General features: G+C 43.1%; 1 protein-coding gene across 2 annotated transcripts in view; it reads right to left on the bottom strand.

The window, feature by feature from the left end:
• The window catches only part of LOC126482391 (TP53-binding protein 1-like), a 287146-nt gene that overhangs the window by 232878 nt on the left and 38479 nt on the right, over nucleotides 1–15789 (bottom strand). For both annotated transcript variants that reach the window (XM_050106500.1, XM_050106498.1), the window contains exon 2: nucleotides 3859–4229. In XM_050106500.1, the coding sequence (XP_049962457.1) occupies nucleotides 3859–4229 (371 nt within the window). The remainder of the gene's footprint in view (nucleotides 1–3858; nucleotides 4230–15789) is intronic.

Here is a 15789-nt window from a genome sequence, read left to right as displayed (position 1 = left end):
GTATCTGAAGAGCATCTGTCAAATGACGAATACATGGTTAAACATTTTGTCCACCATGGTTGCAAGCAATTTATTGGGGGTAAACCAGTATGATTTGGGCACAAAATATATAGCCTCAACACTAAGAATGGCTATTTAGTCAATTTTGAACTTTATCGGGAAAAGGTCCAAAACCAAACACAGAGATGGGAAAGTATTGGGCAAGCCAGCAAGCTCCTTACTGGCATTACATGACGAAATTCCAGCAGAGAATAGCAAGTCACATTATACAATTTTCATGGATAATCTATTTTCTGGTTCTGCACTTTTCTCATTTTAAAAGTCTCCAGGTATTCAGCCACTGGAACTATAAGAGAAAGTAGTCACAATGATCTACTCCTCATGTGGCAGCCAACCTGCACAGTTAAGAGGTTTTCTCAGAACAAAGAGGAACGTGACACTCCTGAGGCCTCAAGTAATTGGGAAGTATAACATGTACATGGGAGGAACATACCAAATGGACCAAAATCTGGAATGCCACCAAATTGGAATTCATAGCAAGAAATGATATTGAACACTGTTAACAAGGACACTTGATGTAGCTATGCAGCAGAACAGTTGGCTTCTGTATAATAAATCGGGCATACCAAAAATTTCTCAACTACAATTCAGGTCGGAAATAGCTAATGCACTGTTATGTATGGCCCAGGTCCTTCCCAAAGCAGCTGAAAGAGAATGCGTAGAATGAACAAGCAGCTTAAGGTCAGTGTATTTCAACAAACACCTGACAATATCAGTGCAGTTATTCTGAAACAGAAACATCACTACATCACAGCATGTTGGATGTAAAAAATGAATGTACTTAACACATTCAGTGAGATATATTCACTAGGTAGTTAAGAACTATGGCCTGACATAAAAATCTTGAAGGTGACTGCTTTTGAGAAAAGGGTACAAATTTACATTGATGCACATTTTTCACAGAAATTACAATTCTATTTTTGTACACAGTATCTTAACAACTGACATGGCAGCCTTCTTATGGCATTGTGAGTGGTGCAAACCTACTCCTGGTATCCAATTGCTGTGTCGGTATCGAGCCCCCTATTTATGGTTACATCTGACATCCCATTAACATACTTTTCTCCCACAATTGTTGTTATTTCATGACGTGCAAACCATCTGCAATTATATGGCTCCAATGAATGAGAAAGACAGCAAGATTTTGATTTATTAAGAGATAGTTCCCATTTTTTGAAATGAGTCAGTGAAAGTGTAGTATCCGGCCACTTGCTTGGCCAAATACCACCGCGGAACATATCTGCGGCTGGCAGGTTGCCATACCCCTCGGCATCCTCCATGGAAGCCAGACACACACACAGCAATCACCATTCTGGTTGTGCATATCACCAGGCAACAATAGCCAGTCATGCTGTGAACACGACCGAGGACAACATGTGCATTCCAGACTCCAGTGGGCTCTGCAAGAGGCATCTGCATCGCCCACCAACAGTGTGCAAAACCAATTGCAGAGCTGTAAACGTGGCATTACATTTTCACCCACGCACCATGTGAAAAATCCACATCTCAGGTGACCACCACAGAGGCTGGAAACTGTCCAAGATGAAGAAGGTGACCACCACAGAAATCCTTCTGTTAGAGTAGAGAGTACCTAAGATGCTGCTCCACCACTAGCCTCAGCACTCACTCTCACCCCAGACTCAACACCAGCTGCTCCTTGCAATCCAGCCATCAGTAGTCATCTTCAACAGCAATATTCATTGCTGTCCCGATCTCCAACTGGACATCGACCAAGGGTGGCCCAGGACTTTGACCAACACATACGGAGCTGCCTGCAGCTGATCGGTCTGGACACCTATCCAGACACTAGCCTGATCACGGTCTAGGACATCAACAGGGCAATGACCAGACACTGACCTTGGGCACCAATTTGGGCTACAGTGAGAACTCTACCATTCTACCAGAAGTAGCTTTTATTTTCTATTTCACATCAAACTGGGGACTGTTCATTCCTGAGTTACCAATAAAAGTGTTCTTTCACTGTAACCTGTGGACTGACTATTATGTGCTGTCCTTATAAACTTGTAAAGATCAAGACATAAAAAAAAAGATCAGGACTGTGTTGTAAGCTCCTTGTTTATGGGGTAACATAATTAAGAAGTCTACTGGAATAAGGATCTCAAGAAACATAAAGACACATCAATAAAGGCATAGCTTGTGATTTAAATAAGCTTTGCACCTATCACTTAATTTACTAAGATCTTCTCGTGCATCTTAATTCATCAGACAGGAACCACTGATGTAGTAAAATATTAGGACCATCTTTTATGTTTTTACAAATGACCAGTAAGTTGTGTCTAGGAACACTGCAACATATTAATAACGATGACTATCGACTACTGTCTTGCACAGATGATCTTTGGAATTGTAAATGTGCTTCAGTTGTTCTATGGCTGTTCCTTGCTTGGATATTGTATTGTATTGTGGTTATTTCTGTAATAAAGAGATGCTATCTCATACTGGGACACATTATCTGTCACCCTGATCCTATCCTGGGGCAGGACATTAGAGTGGTGACCACACAATGATTGCTTACTGTTTAACAGTTGTGTGGCCCAATTCACAAGACAAGACAATGATTTCAGTGTCAGAGCGTACAGTGCTTCGCAATCAACTTTTCAGAAACTCACATTCATGAAACATGAAAGGTACTCTCATCAGCTTACTGTTCCAACAGCAGACAACAATGTCGAACAGTGGCATACCACAATCAATTTACTTTGCAACTTTATTGCCATTGGCACATACTGAACCACAAACGGCCAGATTTGCAATCCTTCGCTCAGACCAATGTGTCTTTCGCAGCGTATGTGGAATCGTTTGACCTGGTGCTCGTGCAGCCAGCTGCACTGTCTTTGAACATTCCTATTGCATTCCCCACTGCTTTGAACAGATATGGAACATTCGTCTATTGTACCTCTACGGATGTCGCCCTGGCAATCAGCACAACTACCCTTCAACATCACCTCCACCTGCTGTCGCGCACATTCAAAATTCCACCATTTCACCTGGACCAACCCACTGTCTGCTTCACAATAATCTTCACCAAACTTAACGTAACTAGTAATGGTGTTAAATCTGTTACACTGCTCAGTCACTTACACAGTGCACTATTGTCTGTCACAGACTGCACAGGGTATCAACGGACAAGCAGCAGTCGATGACCTCTCAAAAGCCGGAGTTGAGAGACCTTTGGACAGCTTGTGGGCTTCACCCAGCAAGCTAATGCCCCTAAAAGACAGTACCGTAATTTAAGTGCAGACTACAGGGCCCTTAATGCACATACGATAACAGCATGCCGGCTGGAATGTCCATAAATTGAAGTAGTTGTCATGTCATCGCAAAGAGTTGATAGTTCTGAAGATGTACTGAGGTCTTCAAGTTCAGCCATAGCAAAGTGGAGAGCATGGGGTCAGCCTGTGAGATGGAAGCATTGGCATCCTCAGTTGAGGTTGTGAGTGGATGCAATATTCTGGGTGCAGTGATAATGAGGGAGCTGTGATGTAATAGTGGCCGAGTCCAGACCATTCAGCAAGTTATAGATACGTGTCAAATGATGGCGATGAAGCTGTCCTCAGCAAAAAACACCATAGTACCCTATGACAACAACAATGATACACAACTAGAATCAGTCACCTTGTACAATAACCTGTGTGTAACAATTTGGTTGGATATTAAATGGAATGTTCAAAATGAGTCAATCACACAAAAAGCAGGTGGTAAACTTCTGTTGCTTGATACTACACTGAGAAAATGCAATAAATATATGGATGAGACTTAACAGGACCAGTTGCTTACCTTCTCCTTCATCCTTTCCCAGCACACCTTCAATATTTGCTGCCTCCTCTTTTCCACCAAAATCTTTAGCAGTCGCTGTCTCATTTGTACTGAGCCCATCATCAACAGTTGGTGCTTTGTTTTCTTCCACTACAACTCCAGTTGTGGATGCTTCATTTTTTTCCACTACATCTTTAACACTGGATGTCTCGTTTCTTTCAGCTACATCTTCAACAGTGGATGTCTCCTCTTTTTTCAGTGCAGCACTTATCATCTCATTTTTCCCCGCCTCTTCTCTAACAGTGGACACTTCATCTTCCTTCATAAGAACTTCGATAGTAGACTTTTCTGCATTCTGTGTTTTCACCTCATTTGTATCTTTGGTGGGAAAACTGAAAATACAGACAGCAGTACATTGATACAACTGTAGATAATTTTTCAACAACCAAATCATTTCTAAGGTAACCATGAACAAGATTACATCCATTTTACAACATTTCACAAACTAAACAAAAGATATTCAAAGTAACTGGTTGGTTGAGTTATTGTTTCTGTCTATGCAACAGTCTGATCTTCAGCATCTTTGCAAAAAATAGTCACAGATTAGTGTGCTATTTAAACTTTGGTAAAGTAAAATGTTAAACATACATATGCACTCAAGCAAAACATGTGCCTAAAACATGGAGGAGTACCATGCACAGCTTCTCAAATGAAAAATACAGATACTACAAAACACACTGAAATCCAGTTACTTCTGGAATGGTTGGTTGGTTGATTTGAGGGAGGGGACCAAACAGCGAGGTCACTGGTCCCATCGGATTAGGGTAGGATGGTGAAGAAAGTCGGCCGTGCCCTTTCAAAGGAACCATCTCAGCATTTTCCTGAGGCAAGAAATCACAGAAAACCAAAATCAGGAAGGCCAGGCACGGGTTTGAACCATCATCCTCCCAAATGCGAGTCCAGTATGCGAACCACTGTGCCACCTCGTTTGGTTGCTTCGAGAATGATCTTTGACAACTCAGAAATTTAAAGTCTACACTACAGCTCCCTAATTGTCACCTAATGCAGCTGGATACATGAAAAATTTACTCACCAAGTGGCTGCAGGAGAACACACGCACACAAAGGTATTGAAGGAAGGCGGATGAAGAAAAAGGCCTGTCAAGGTTTAGGTGACAGGGAGTGTTTGGAAAGGTCGCCCAGAACTCCGAATCAGGGAACACTTAATAGACATGATGAGAAGGAAAGACTGACTGTTGGGGACTGCACAGAAGAAGAGTTGAAATCCATAGTCTTAATGGTGGAAGACAGGGTGATAAGCAAGACAACAGATTACAGACAAAACTGTGCAAGTGTTAATAAGAGCAGAAAGCTAAGTAAACTGTATATGGTAGCGGTGAGGATAGAGATGTCAGAAAATAAAAAGATACAGGAAACTAAAAGGGAATGGGTAAAGGTATAGTTGTTGAGAACAAAAGTTGAGACTGAAGAAATTAATGTAAATTAAAGCCATGTGGGTGGCAAAAACTAAGGACAAGCTGTAATGTCAGTTCCTATCTGCACAGTTCTGATAAGTTAGTGTCTGAAGGAAGAATCAAGATGGCATGTGTGGTGAAATAATCACCAATATCAAAACTGCCATGCTGTAGAGCATGCTCTGCAACAGGATACTGTGTGTTGCCAATGTACATCCCCTGCTTAAGTCCATTCATCCTGACTGGTAACTTGATACACGCCCGACACCTCTACCACTTGCAAGGCACCTAACTTTCCACTATTACAAACTCTTCCACAATGTTTTGTCAGTAATCTATTTTTGTTCAGTACCCATCTTCCACCTCTAAGCTCTCAGGAGTACTAATCTCGACCAGTGCAATCCCAAATAATCAGTCTTTCGTTCTTATCCCATCTGGTAACTCTCCCCTGACCAAGGGTTCGGGGTGACTTTTCCAAATTCTCCCCAGTTCCTGAGCCCCACCAGTCCTTTTTCTTCATCCCTCTTTCTTGTCCTTCAACATTTCTGCCAGAAGAAGAAACCACTGGCTCTGAAAGCTTGCAATATTCCTTAAATTGTGTGTTCTCCTGCTGCCGCTTGGTGAGTATATTTCTTATGTAACCAGTTATATTAGCAAAAACTGGAAACTGATTATTTTTGTTGATACAATCATCATCTAAAATAGATAATATGGTCCCTTTAACCTTTGAAATGCTCTCGCCAGTATATGAAATGTGATTGATTAAATTTTAGTGCACAACAAGCACCAATTTACTGCTATGCAATAAACGGCGCAAATTTGATTGTTCTTTCACTGTAGAAAGAGGCCAGCTCATAACAGAGTAGGCACCCCTCTTATAGGAGGCTTCTTTTTATTAGAGCGTTTCTACCTGAGTATTTTTAGCATTATGAATTTCATTCAGCAGATTAGTTAACATACATTATGGATGACTTTTCATAGCACCAAACTCAGCATCAAGCTGACAGCTGTTGTTCTTTTACAGTTGACAGTTTTGTTTACTGACAAGCCCAGTGGAAAATTGTTTTCTGCTCTGTGCAGAAGTTTACATGGTAACTTCATTCTAGATCTAATGACATGATGATCAGCCCAACCTTTAGATCCATGCAAAGCCTTAATTATTACACCATTTCTAGTATACCTCATGTGCACAATTACACAATCCAGCAGTTACCAATGTTTATAGAGTTAGTTCGCAAACAAGCTGTTTTATATTTGACAATCTAAAGAACGACTTAGTAATGCAAAAATAAAGAAGTCATCTTACAAAACTGATCTGTCATTGTCAGGGATGTTAAACAAAACTCCTTGTAGGTCTTCATACATTCGTTGATATGGCGTATTGTCAGGGCAAAGAAAATCCCTTTGAATTTGATCAAGGAACTACATTCATTACAAAATTTAAATTTTGATGAAGGATGTGGAAAATATCATCATCATGGGGGGAGGAGGGTTTTCACTAAAGTAATTAATGCAGTTGATTGCATATGAGCACAACCATTAAAGCAGCTCTAAAGTACACATTGTTATTGACACAACAATATAATATTGCGAAAGTGAGAAGTCAAGAATGGCACAATATTACTGCTCAATATTTACACCTGAAGCATCATTTACAATACTGCCTTTATAGTTAACATGCCAGCAATTGATGACATGGAACTTGCAGGTATTGTGATTAAATTGCTTGCCTTGTGAAACACACACTGAAATTATACAGAATGGACGAGACAAGCCAAAGGAGCTTTCTTTGATTATTTCAATGGACTAGGGGCTCTTATAAGGCAGCAAAAATTCATAAATCACAACAACTAATTACAAATTGAAGAAGTGAACTGTGAGGTTCATCCCATACACGTGATGTTTGCTACATATTTCTCTACTGTAATTGTTGTAACTACGCAGTACACTAGACTGACCCAAAGTAACTCAAATATAGCTTTAATCATGAATCACTAAACTACAACAGAAGACAAGAGTCCTGTGAATACCCACATAATAAAATATAGTACACTGACATGAACAGCACACTGGAAATATACACACGAAGGGCCAGTCAGTGCTACTTTGCACATATATATGCTCGAGTCGCCTGTAGATGGTACAGTGGCATGTTGCCACGCTCACGCCTCCTACATGCACCCTCCAGTGGCCGGTCTGTGCTGATACAGTTGGTGGCCAACTCAAACCAGAGCAGCGGCAGCCAGTGCCAACAGAGGGGGCGGGATGATGAGTCTGACGGGCACCAGAGCATAGGGCCGGGACACGCACAAATGTGAGCTTGCCCAAGGGTTGCACCCAACGACAGCAACAGAGTGGAAGGGCCATCACAATCCCAATCTCATCATCAGCAGACAGGTCCCAGTGCCGGAGCAGCAGGACTGGACCCACTGGTGACGATGACTGATTTGATGATGAAGATGGGGTTGGTAGGGGTGGCCAAACTAGAGCAACAGGCTGCGGCAATGGACCCGAGGCCTAAGACAGACCAGCACTCAGCATCAGGAAGCTGGAACCCGATGGTCCCACACATGGAAGAGGCAGCCAATAGGGTGGGGGCAGCTCAACAGCAGGCAACGAGGGGCTTGAGGTGGAGGGTGGCAGGGCAGGCTGCAGCGATGGTCGTTGCATCAGCAAACCAATAGCTTCCTGAAGGAAGCGTGAGCACCACTAATCAAGGTGGCACGCCATCAGTCCATCAGCCATATGGACACCACACAGATGGCATCCCCACTAACAGACAACAATTGCCAGTATCCACTTGGGCCAGCAACTAAACCCTTGTGTCCAAACCAGTGACCACGGCGTGAAACGGCCAGATGAACTAGACTATGGCAGCCATAGAGCAGGCCACAGAAAATGGACGCACATGTGTGGCTGCTGGCCATAAAGCAACTGAGCCAGGCTCTGCTACCCCATAGGCGTAAAGTGATAGTTGCTCAGAAAATGGAGAAGGGCATCGTCCGGAAGAAATGCATAAAAAACTTTTTCATTTGGGAAAATGGAAAATCCAGGAAGGAATGTAACAATGTTAGAGAAGGAAAGTTGCTACTCACCATATAACGGAGATGCTGAGTCGCAATAGGCACAACAAATGACTGACACACACACACACACACACACACACACACACACACACACACACACACACACACACACACGCGCGCGCGCACACAAACGCAGCTTGCACTCACGTCTGCAGTCTCGTATAACTGAAACCACACTGCGAGCAGCAGCACCAGTGCATGATGGGAGAGGCGAATCGTTTTGTTGTGCCTATTGTGACTCAGCATCTCCGCTGTATGGTGAGTAGTAACCTTCCGTCTCTAATATTGTTTTTCATTTGGGACTTGAACGTACGCACTAGTTGTTCTGCCTCGCCATTTGACTGTGGGTGGAAAGGCAGAGCCATAACCTGACGAGTGCCGTGATGGGAACAAAACAACTAAAAGATGTGAGAAACACACTGGGGATCATTATCAGAAACGAAGGTACACGACAACCCCTCAACAGAAAAAAAACACCAAAACTGTAAGAATTGTGACCTCGGCTGATGTCAACACACACCGGAGAATATAAGGAAACCGATAAAACGCATTGACAACCAAGAGCAAATAGGAATCCATGAAGGGAGACCCGAAGTCTACATGAACGCGTTCCCATGGCTGGTGTGAAGCAGGCCAAGGTGACAGAGATAGCTGGGAGCTGCTTGATGTCAGGCACACTGCGCACAAACTGCCACAATATGGACAATGTCACCATCAATCCCGGGACCAAGAACATGTCTCCTAGGTATCAGTTCAGTGTGTGAATGTCCCAATGGTCCGGGCATAGAACCTTGCACCTTAACACGGCAGGAATGACTACTCTGCGAGAGAGGTCTTCTGTGGACTGATGCAAAACACCAAAATCAAATCACCTGGCTAAGAACTTAGGCAGTGGCAAGAGCAGCTGCTATGAGCGAGTTTGTAACTGGGTAAACCTTGACCGTTGCCTGCATTTCAGTATCAAAATGGAAGCAAAGCAATTCTTCACGAACAAAGATGGGATCAGGACCTACAGGAAGATGGGCCAAGACATCGGCATTAACATGTTTAGACGTGGGTCAAAAATGAATTACGTAATTGTAGCAAGACAAGAACAGTGTGCAGCATTGTAGGCGATGTGCTGCCTTGTCAGGAAAAGACGTTAAACAAGAAAACCAAAGGTTCATGGTCAGTAATAAGATGAAACTTGGAGTCATACAAAAGAAATGTAAAATTTCTTGAGAGCACTGATGGTGACAAGAGCCTTTTTTCAACCCAAAAGTAACACTGCTGGGCTGGAGTTAGAGATTTAAAGGTGAAAGCAACAAGCCATTCAGAGCTGTTGGCATACAGGTGCTTGAGGAGCACACCAAGGCGGTATTGTGAGTCGTCAATCGCCAAAACTATATGCTGGCGCAGAGGAAACGTAGCTAAACAAGGGGCCAAGAGTAGTTTGGTTTTAACATTTGAAAATCGCACACGCAATTTGGGCTCCAGCAGAGGGTGAAACCTATCCCGTGAGACTTCAAACCCCAGATAAACAACAGAATGCGGAAAAAGACTGATATTACACAAGGTTAGATCATAAGCCTGTGGACTGTAAGACAGAAAACCAAGCGCATAAATTTTGCAAGTCACTGGCTGCAGAAGAGCCTGTGACAACAATATCATCCAGATAATTAAAGCAAAGTACAGGCATAGTCAATTGCTCTAAAAATCTTTGGAAAACAGCAGGGGCACAAGCCACACCAAAAGAAAGGCACAAATATTGATAAAGACTAAAATGAGTATTCAAAATCAGAACTTGCTGACTCTTTCTTCATCCACAAGAACCTGCAGATGTGCTTCAGACAAATCAATTTTAGAAAAGTACTGGCCACCTGATAATTTCGTCAAGAGTCCCTCCTGGCCTGGTAGATACATATCCATAATCAAATGCACATTGACAGTGGTACTGGAGTTGGCACTAAGGTGAGGTTTTTCTTATGGTTTCTGAACTACAACGAGCAAAGACAACCATTGACTAGCCATAATAGGTTGCACCATCCCTCGAGACTGGAATCTGACAAATTCTGCTTTCACTTAATTTTACAGGGTGACAGGAATACGACACGCACGACAAAAATGATGCCGAGTCGTGGATTTCAAAGACATATGAGAAGAAAAATTTTTAGCACACCCAATACCTTCCAAAAACAAGTCCGAAAACTCTTTACACAGTGTTTCCTGCTGAGAATACAGTACCCGATCGGGCGCAACGTGAACTGCAATGGTGACAGAAAATCCAAATATCTGAAATGTTGCCCATCCCAAACAAGTTTTCAACACTGGCATCAGCAATCTTCAAACATGTAAGTGGGCAATTTGCTGATTTGTAAGAGACAGATGCAATAAATTATCCCAATAGCACAATGTTATGTTTGTTCTAACTGACCAGCTTCCGCATCACTAACGTGTAAACGGCAGAGAGCCTAAATTCACGTAGGTCTGAGAACTGAATATTGTCACTGCATCACCTGTGTTGACCTGTAGCTGGGTCGTTTGGTGAAAAACACTTAACTCGATAAACAACTTGAAGGAGTCACAACCATTGGAATCACACACTTTACATCCACATCCATATCCTAGGCAACCGTCAGTGAATGACACGTAAAGGTAATGTGGTCTTTCTTCCAGCAACCATTAAAAGTAGCCCAGCACTTAGAGAACACGGAACATTCGTGCTGGACAAAACAAAGGGCAAGACAGAAACAGAGAATGCTGGTGCTGTGGCGGTTGTGGTTACTTGACCTGTCCTTGGTCAGCTCCACGCTCGGCTCGCATGTTTACTGCCACCACTACCACGTCCTCATGCAAGTTATCTGTTGTTCTAGTGGGTACATGGTGTGACACTACTGCCACGTCACATCACTCTTCAATTTGGTCACTCGCTACCCGAGAAACCTCAAAAGATTGCGCTATTTGCAAAACTTCAGCCAACGGGGAGTTTTCACAGAGTAAGGCCTTATGGGTGCACTTCCTTGTCCGGAGCTAAGCAGACAATTGCATCACGCACCACAGAATATGCGTAGGAATCATGATGGGCATCAGTAACGAATTGACACTTATGGCTAAGGCCGTGGAGTTCGGGTGCTCAGGCTGGTTTAGTTTCTTGCAACATCGGTAGAATTGAACTCATGCTGCTATAACATGCATTCATTTTGCGATAGTATTTGAACAATAAACTGCAAATGGTCAAAAGTAGAGCTGTCGGTTCCTGTAAAGGAGCAAGTTGACACAGTAAGTGATACTCCTTAACTCCGAGTCTTTTTCCATAAGTGTCCCATTCCTCGGCTGAATCATCATATGGAGGGAGTGTGGATGGAGGGTCTGGTGGAATGGTACCCTTTCTGTTAATGGAAGCCGTCAAGGTGGTTACAGCCGAAGTAAGCTATTCACTTAAGGCTGGTAGCACGGCATCTATAATGAATAAACCTGATGAAACCACACATAAAGATTGCACATGCGGAAACCGTTCCAAACTCAATGCCAATTTTGTTGTAACTACATAGTACACGAGACTTGGCTCAAAGTAACTCAAACATGGTTTTATTCATGAAGCACTCAACTACAATGGAAAACAAACTCCCATGAATCCTCACTTAACAAGATACAATATACTGATGTGAAGGGCACACTGGAAAAACACACAGGAAGGGCCAGTTAGTTCTGCTCACCGCATATACACTGGCATACAAAATTAAAGCCAAAGAGAAATTTTGTGAAGTTTTATTTATTTCACCACAAAAAAGTATAAACAGGTGATAGTAAAGCAGAAACAATGTAAAGAATACAGAAAGTAATCAACTGCAACATGCACAATGGTAGACAAAAATGTTCTTCCTTTTTTTCCAACTTAATGGATTTCGCACACACATTTATGACAACTAGTTAATGTGCTCAGTATGGGGTGTGGCCACCTCTGGCACCCATTAAGGCGGGAGAACGATGGGAATTCTGTGGATGATGTCATAATTTCATGTTGAGGCAATAACGCCCATTCTGCCTGCAAAGCTGCTCACAAGTATTGGAGAGAGAGTGGTGGATGCCAATGTGATGCGACCCATCTCCCTTGTGGATCCCAGGCATGTTCTATGAGATTCAAATCGAAAGAGTGAGCAGATCACACCATGCTTGTAATATCTTCCATTTCCAAAAAGGCATCAACTACCCTTGCTATATGAGGTCGATCACTATCAACCAAAGGTACAAAATTTGGGTTCACAGCATGAGATCCCACGATCTCCTCACAGTACCTGACAGCAGTTAAATCTTGCTGATTCACCTGCACAATTTCATGAAGAGGTGTTCGAGTGGTCAACATATTCCCTACACAGATCATTACTGATCCTCCTCAATATCAGTCTCTTTCCACCATCCAGCCACATATAAGCATTCCCCTCGTAACTCAGTACCACCCAGGAGTGGAGCAACTAAATTACATTTTCCGCCAAGTTTTCGACTACCTCTTGTAGGGCTCTGAAATAAGAAATGTCCTGCCCACTATCCTTCCCAACCCTGCCACAGTGGTATTCTGCGGTCCACCAAACCTACCCAATATACTTGTCCATCCCTACACAATCCCTGCTCCTAACCCCTTACCTCATGTCTCATACCTCTGTAATAAACCCAGATGTAAGACCTGTCCCGTACATCCTCCTATCACCACCTCCTCCAGTCCAATCACAAATGTCACCTATCCCATCAGAGGCAGAGCTACCTGTGAAACCAGTCATGTGATCCACAAGCTACGCTGCAACCATTGTGCTGAATTCTATGTGAGCATGACAACCAACAAGCTGTCTGTCCACATGAATGGCGACTGACAAACTGTGGTCACGAAACAACTGGACCATCCTGTTGCTGAACATGCTGCCCAACACTACATTCTTCATTTCAATGACTGCTCCACAGCCTGTGCCATATGAATCCTTCCCACCAACACCAGCTTTTATGAACTGCACAAATGGGAACTCTCCCTGCAATATATCCTATGTTCCCATAACCCTACTGGCCTCAACCTCCATTAGTTATTGTCCTTAATCATCCAGCCCCTTCTCTGTTCCCATTCCAGCACTACACAGCCTTCTAATCCACCAACACACCCAGTCTTCTAACTTCTCTCCTTTTATGCTATCCCCACCTCTCCCTTGCCCTCCATCTAACCTTCCGACTGCACCTAGCTAGCCTACCCTCTCTCCACCTCGTCCCTGCTTGCTTCCCAGCAGCACTTCAACATTCCCCAACCCCATCCCGCTATCCCTCCCCCTCACCACCCCAGCCTCCTCATTACCCCCACTCAGTTGCCTCTCCCATTATGCACTACTGCTGCTCACAATGTAGCTTCAGCTGGCAGAGACTGGAGTCATGTGTGTGTGAGTTGCATTTTCGTGTGTGCATGTGCACGCATGCTTGTACGTGTGTGTATGTGGTCTATTTTTGACAAAGTCCTTGTTGACCAAAAGCTTATTTTTTGAGAGTCTTTTTGTTGTTCCTATCTGTGACTGAGCATCTCCACTATATGGTGAGTAGCAACTATCCTTTTAATAATATTGTTACATTTTATCATGGATTTTCCATAGTTTGATTAAACATAAGTACTATTGTTTGTTAGTAGGTTTAATGTGAGTGGAAGATGTAGCTGACCCTCTGTGAGAATGTCAACCTCACATAAAGTGGCATGGGATTGGGAATAGGGCCATGTGAAACTTAATTGGGAGAATGTATTTAGAGACTCCAAGAATTTTAACAGGTCAGCCTTACCATGTGTCCATATGGCAAAGACGTCATCAACGTACCCAAATCAAACCCAGGGATGATGGGATATGGATCCTAGGGAAGCCCTCTCCAACACACTCATGCAAAGGTTAGCATAGGCTGGTTTTCATGGCTGTGCCCTTTATCTCTTTGCATATCTGTCCCTCAAAGGTAAAGTGGTTGCCGGTAAATATAAAGTTGTTTATGGTGAGCAGAAAGGACGTCACAGGTTTGGAATCAGGTGGGTGCTGACTGAGGGAATGTTCAGCAGCAGACAAACCATGTACATGGGAGATGATGGTACAGAGGGAGATGGCATCAATGTCCCCTTTGAGAGGCACAGGACATTAAACCTTCTTAACAAACAGAACTTATATTTTGACAGTTTCCCTCCTTTCCATATCTGATGCTCCCCTCCATACAGCCTTGGCATTCAAGGCAAATGTATTTGTTCACACACAGACTCTTTACAGCAATGTTCTGCTGTTCTCACCTCAGCCTTCTCTGGATGTAATTACCCAACCAGCATAGTTCAAAAGCAGATTTCCCAGGTCATTACATACAGTTCTGCTCCGGCTGATTCCTCCACAAAACAATTTAGGAGTACAACCTCTTGTCACTCAGTAATATCCTAGTCTTGAATGTATGAGTATTAATCAGCTACTTTGACAAGTTTATGACTTCCTACAATCATGCCCTGAAATGAGGTCCACTCTCTCCAAAATTTTGCCCACAACTAGAATAGCTTTTCACGGCCCTCCCAAACTCTGAAATATTATCGTCAGACCCTATGCTCTTTCTGCACCCATTTTTTCTACTATATGGCTCCTACTCCTGTGACCATCCCCGATGTAAGACCTTCCTCCACCACCTACATCAGCCCTGTAGCTGGCAAAACATATAACATCAAAGGAAGCGTCATCTGTGAAACAACACATGTCATGTACCAGCTGTTATGTAAACACTTATCAGCCTTTCACCTTGGCATGACTAACACCAAGTTATCAGTTATGGGCATAGAAAGAGGGTGTATACTGCCAATACACAATACCATACTACAGAGTATCCTCTACAACTACAGAGTATCCTCTACAACAAGACAATTGCAGCCTCGGTGTTCGTTTCAGCACACATGCCATGTGGTTTCTTCCCCCAGACACCAGTTTCTCAAAACTCCACAGTTGGAAATTGGCATTACACCATGACCTTGGTTGTCGCCACCAACCTGGCTGCAATTTACATTAATATCTTCAGTAACAACATTTTTTCTCAGTAAATATTCCTTTTTTCACTTCCTTCTAGTTTTCTATGTCATTCACTTTCTGACCTGTCTATTTTTCCCCACTCCTAATCGCTACCATATACAATGCACGTAGCTTTCCAGTTCTTATTAACTCATACACAATGTTTTGTCAGCAATCTCTGTCTTGCTTATTACCCAATCTTTCACTAAGCTCTCAGATTTTTAAATCTCATCCAGCGCAGTGCCTCACCCAGTCTGGTAAGTCTCTCCTGATCCAGGGTTCTGTGCGACTTTTCCAAACTATCCCCATTTCCTAAACATCACCAGTTCTTTCCTTTGACCCATTTTTCTCCCCCTTCAAACTTTCTGCCACA

This window comes from Schistocerca serialis, chromosome 5 (genome assembly GCF_023864345.2).
Source record: "Schistocerca serialis cubense isolate TAMUIC-IGC-003099 chromosome 5, iqSchSeri2.2, whole genome shotgun sequence".
Lineage (NCBI taxonomy): Eukaryota > Metazoa > Arthropoda > Insecta > Orthoptera > Acrididae > Schistocerca > Schistocerca serialis.
The sequence above is the reverse complement of the archived record's forward strand: the minus strand, read 5'-3'. Positions and strand labels throughout refer to the sequence as shown.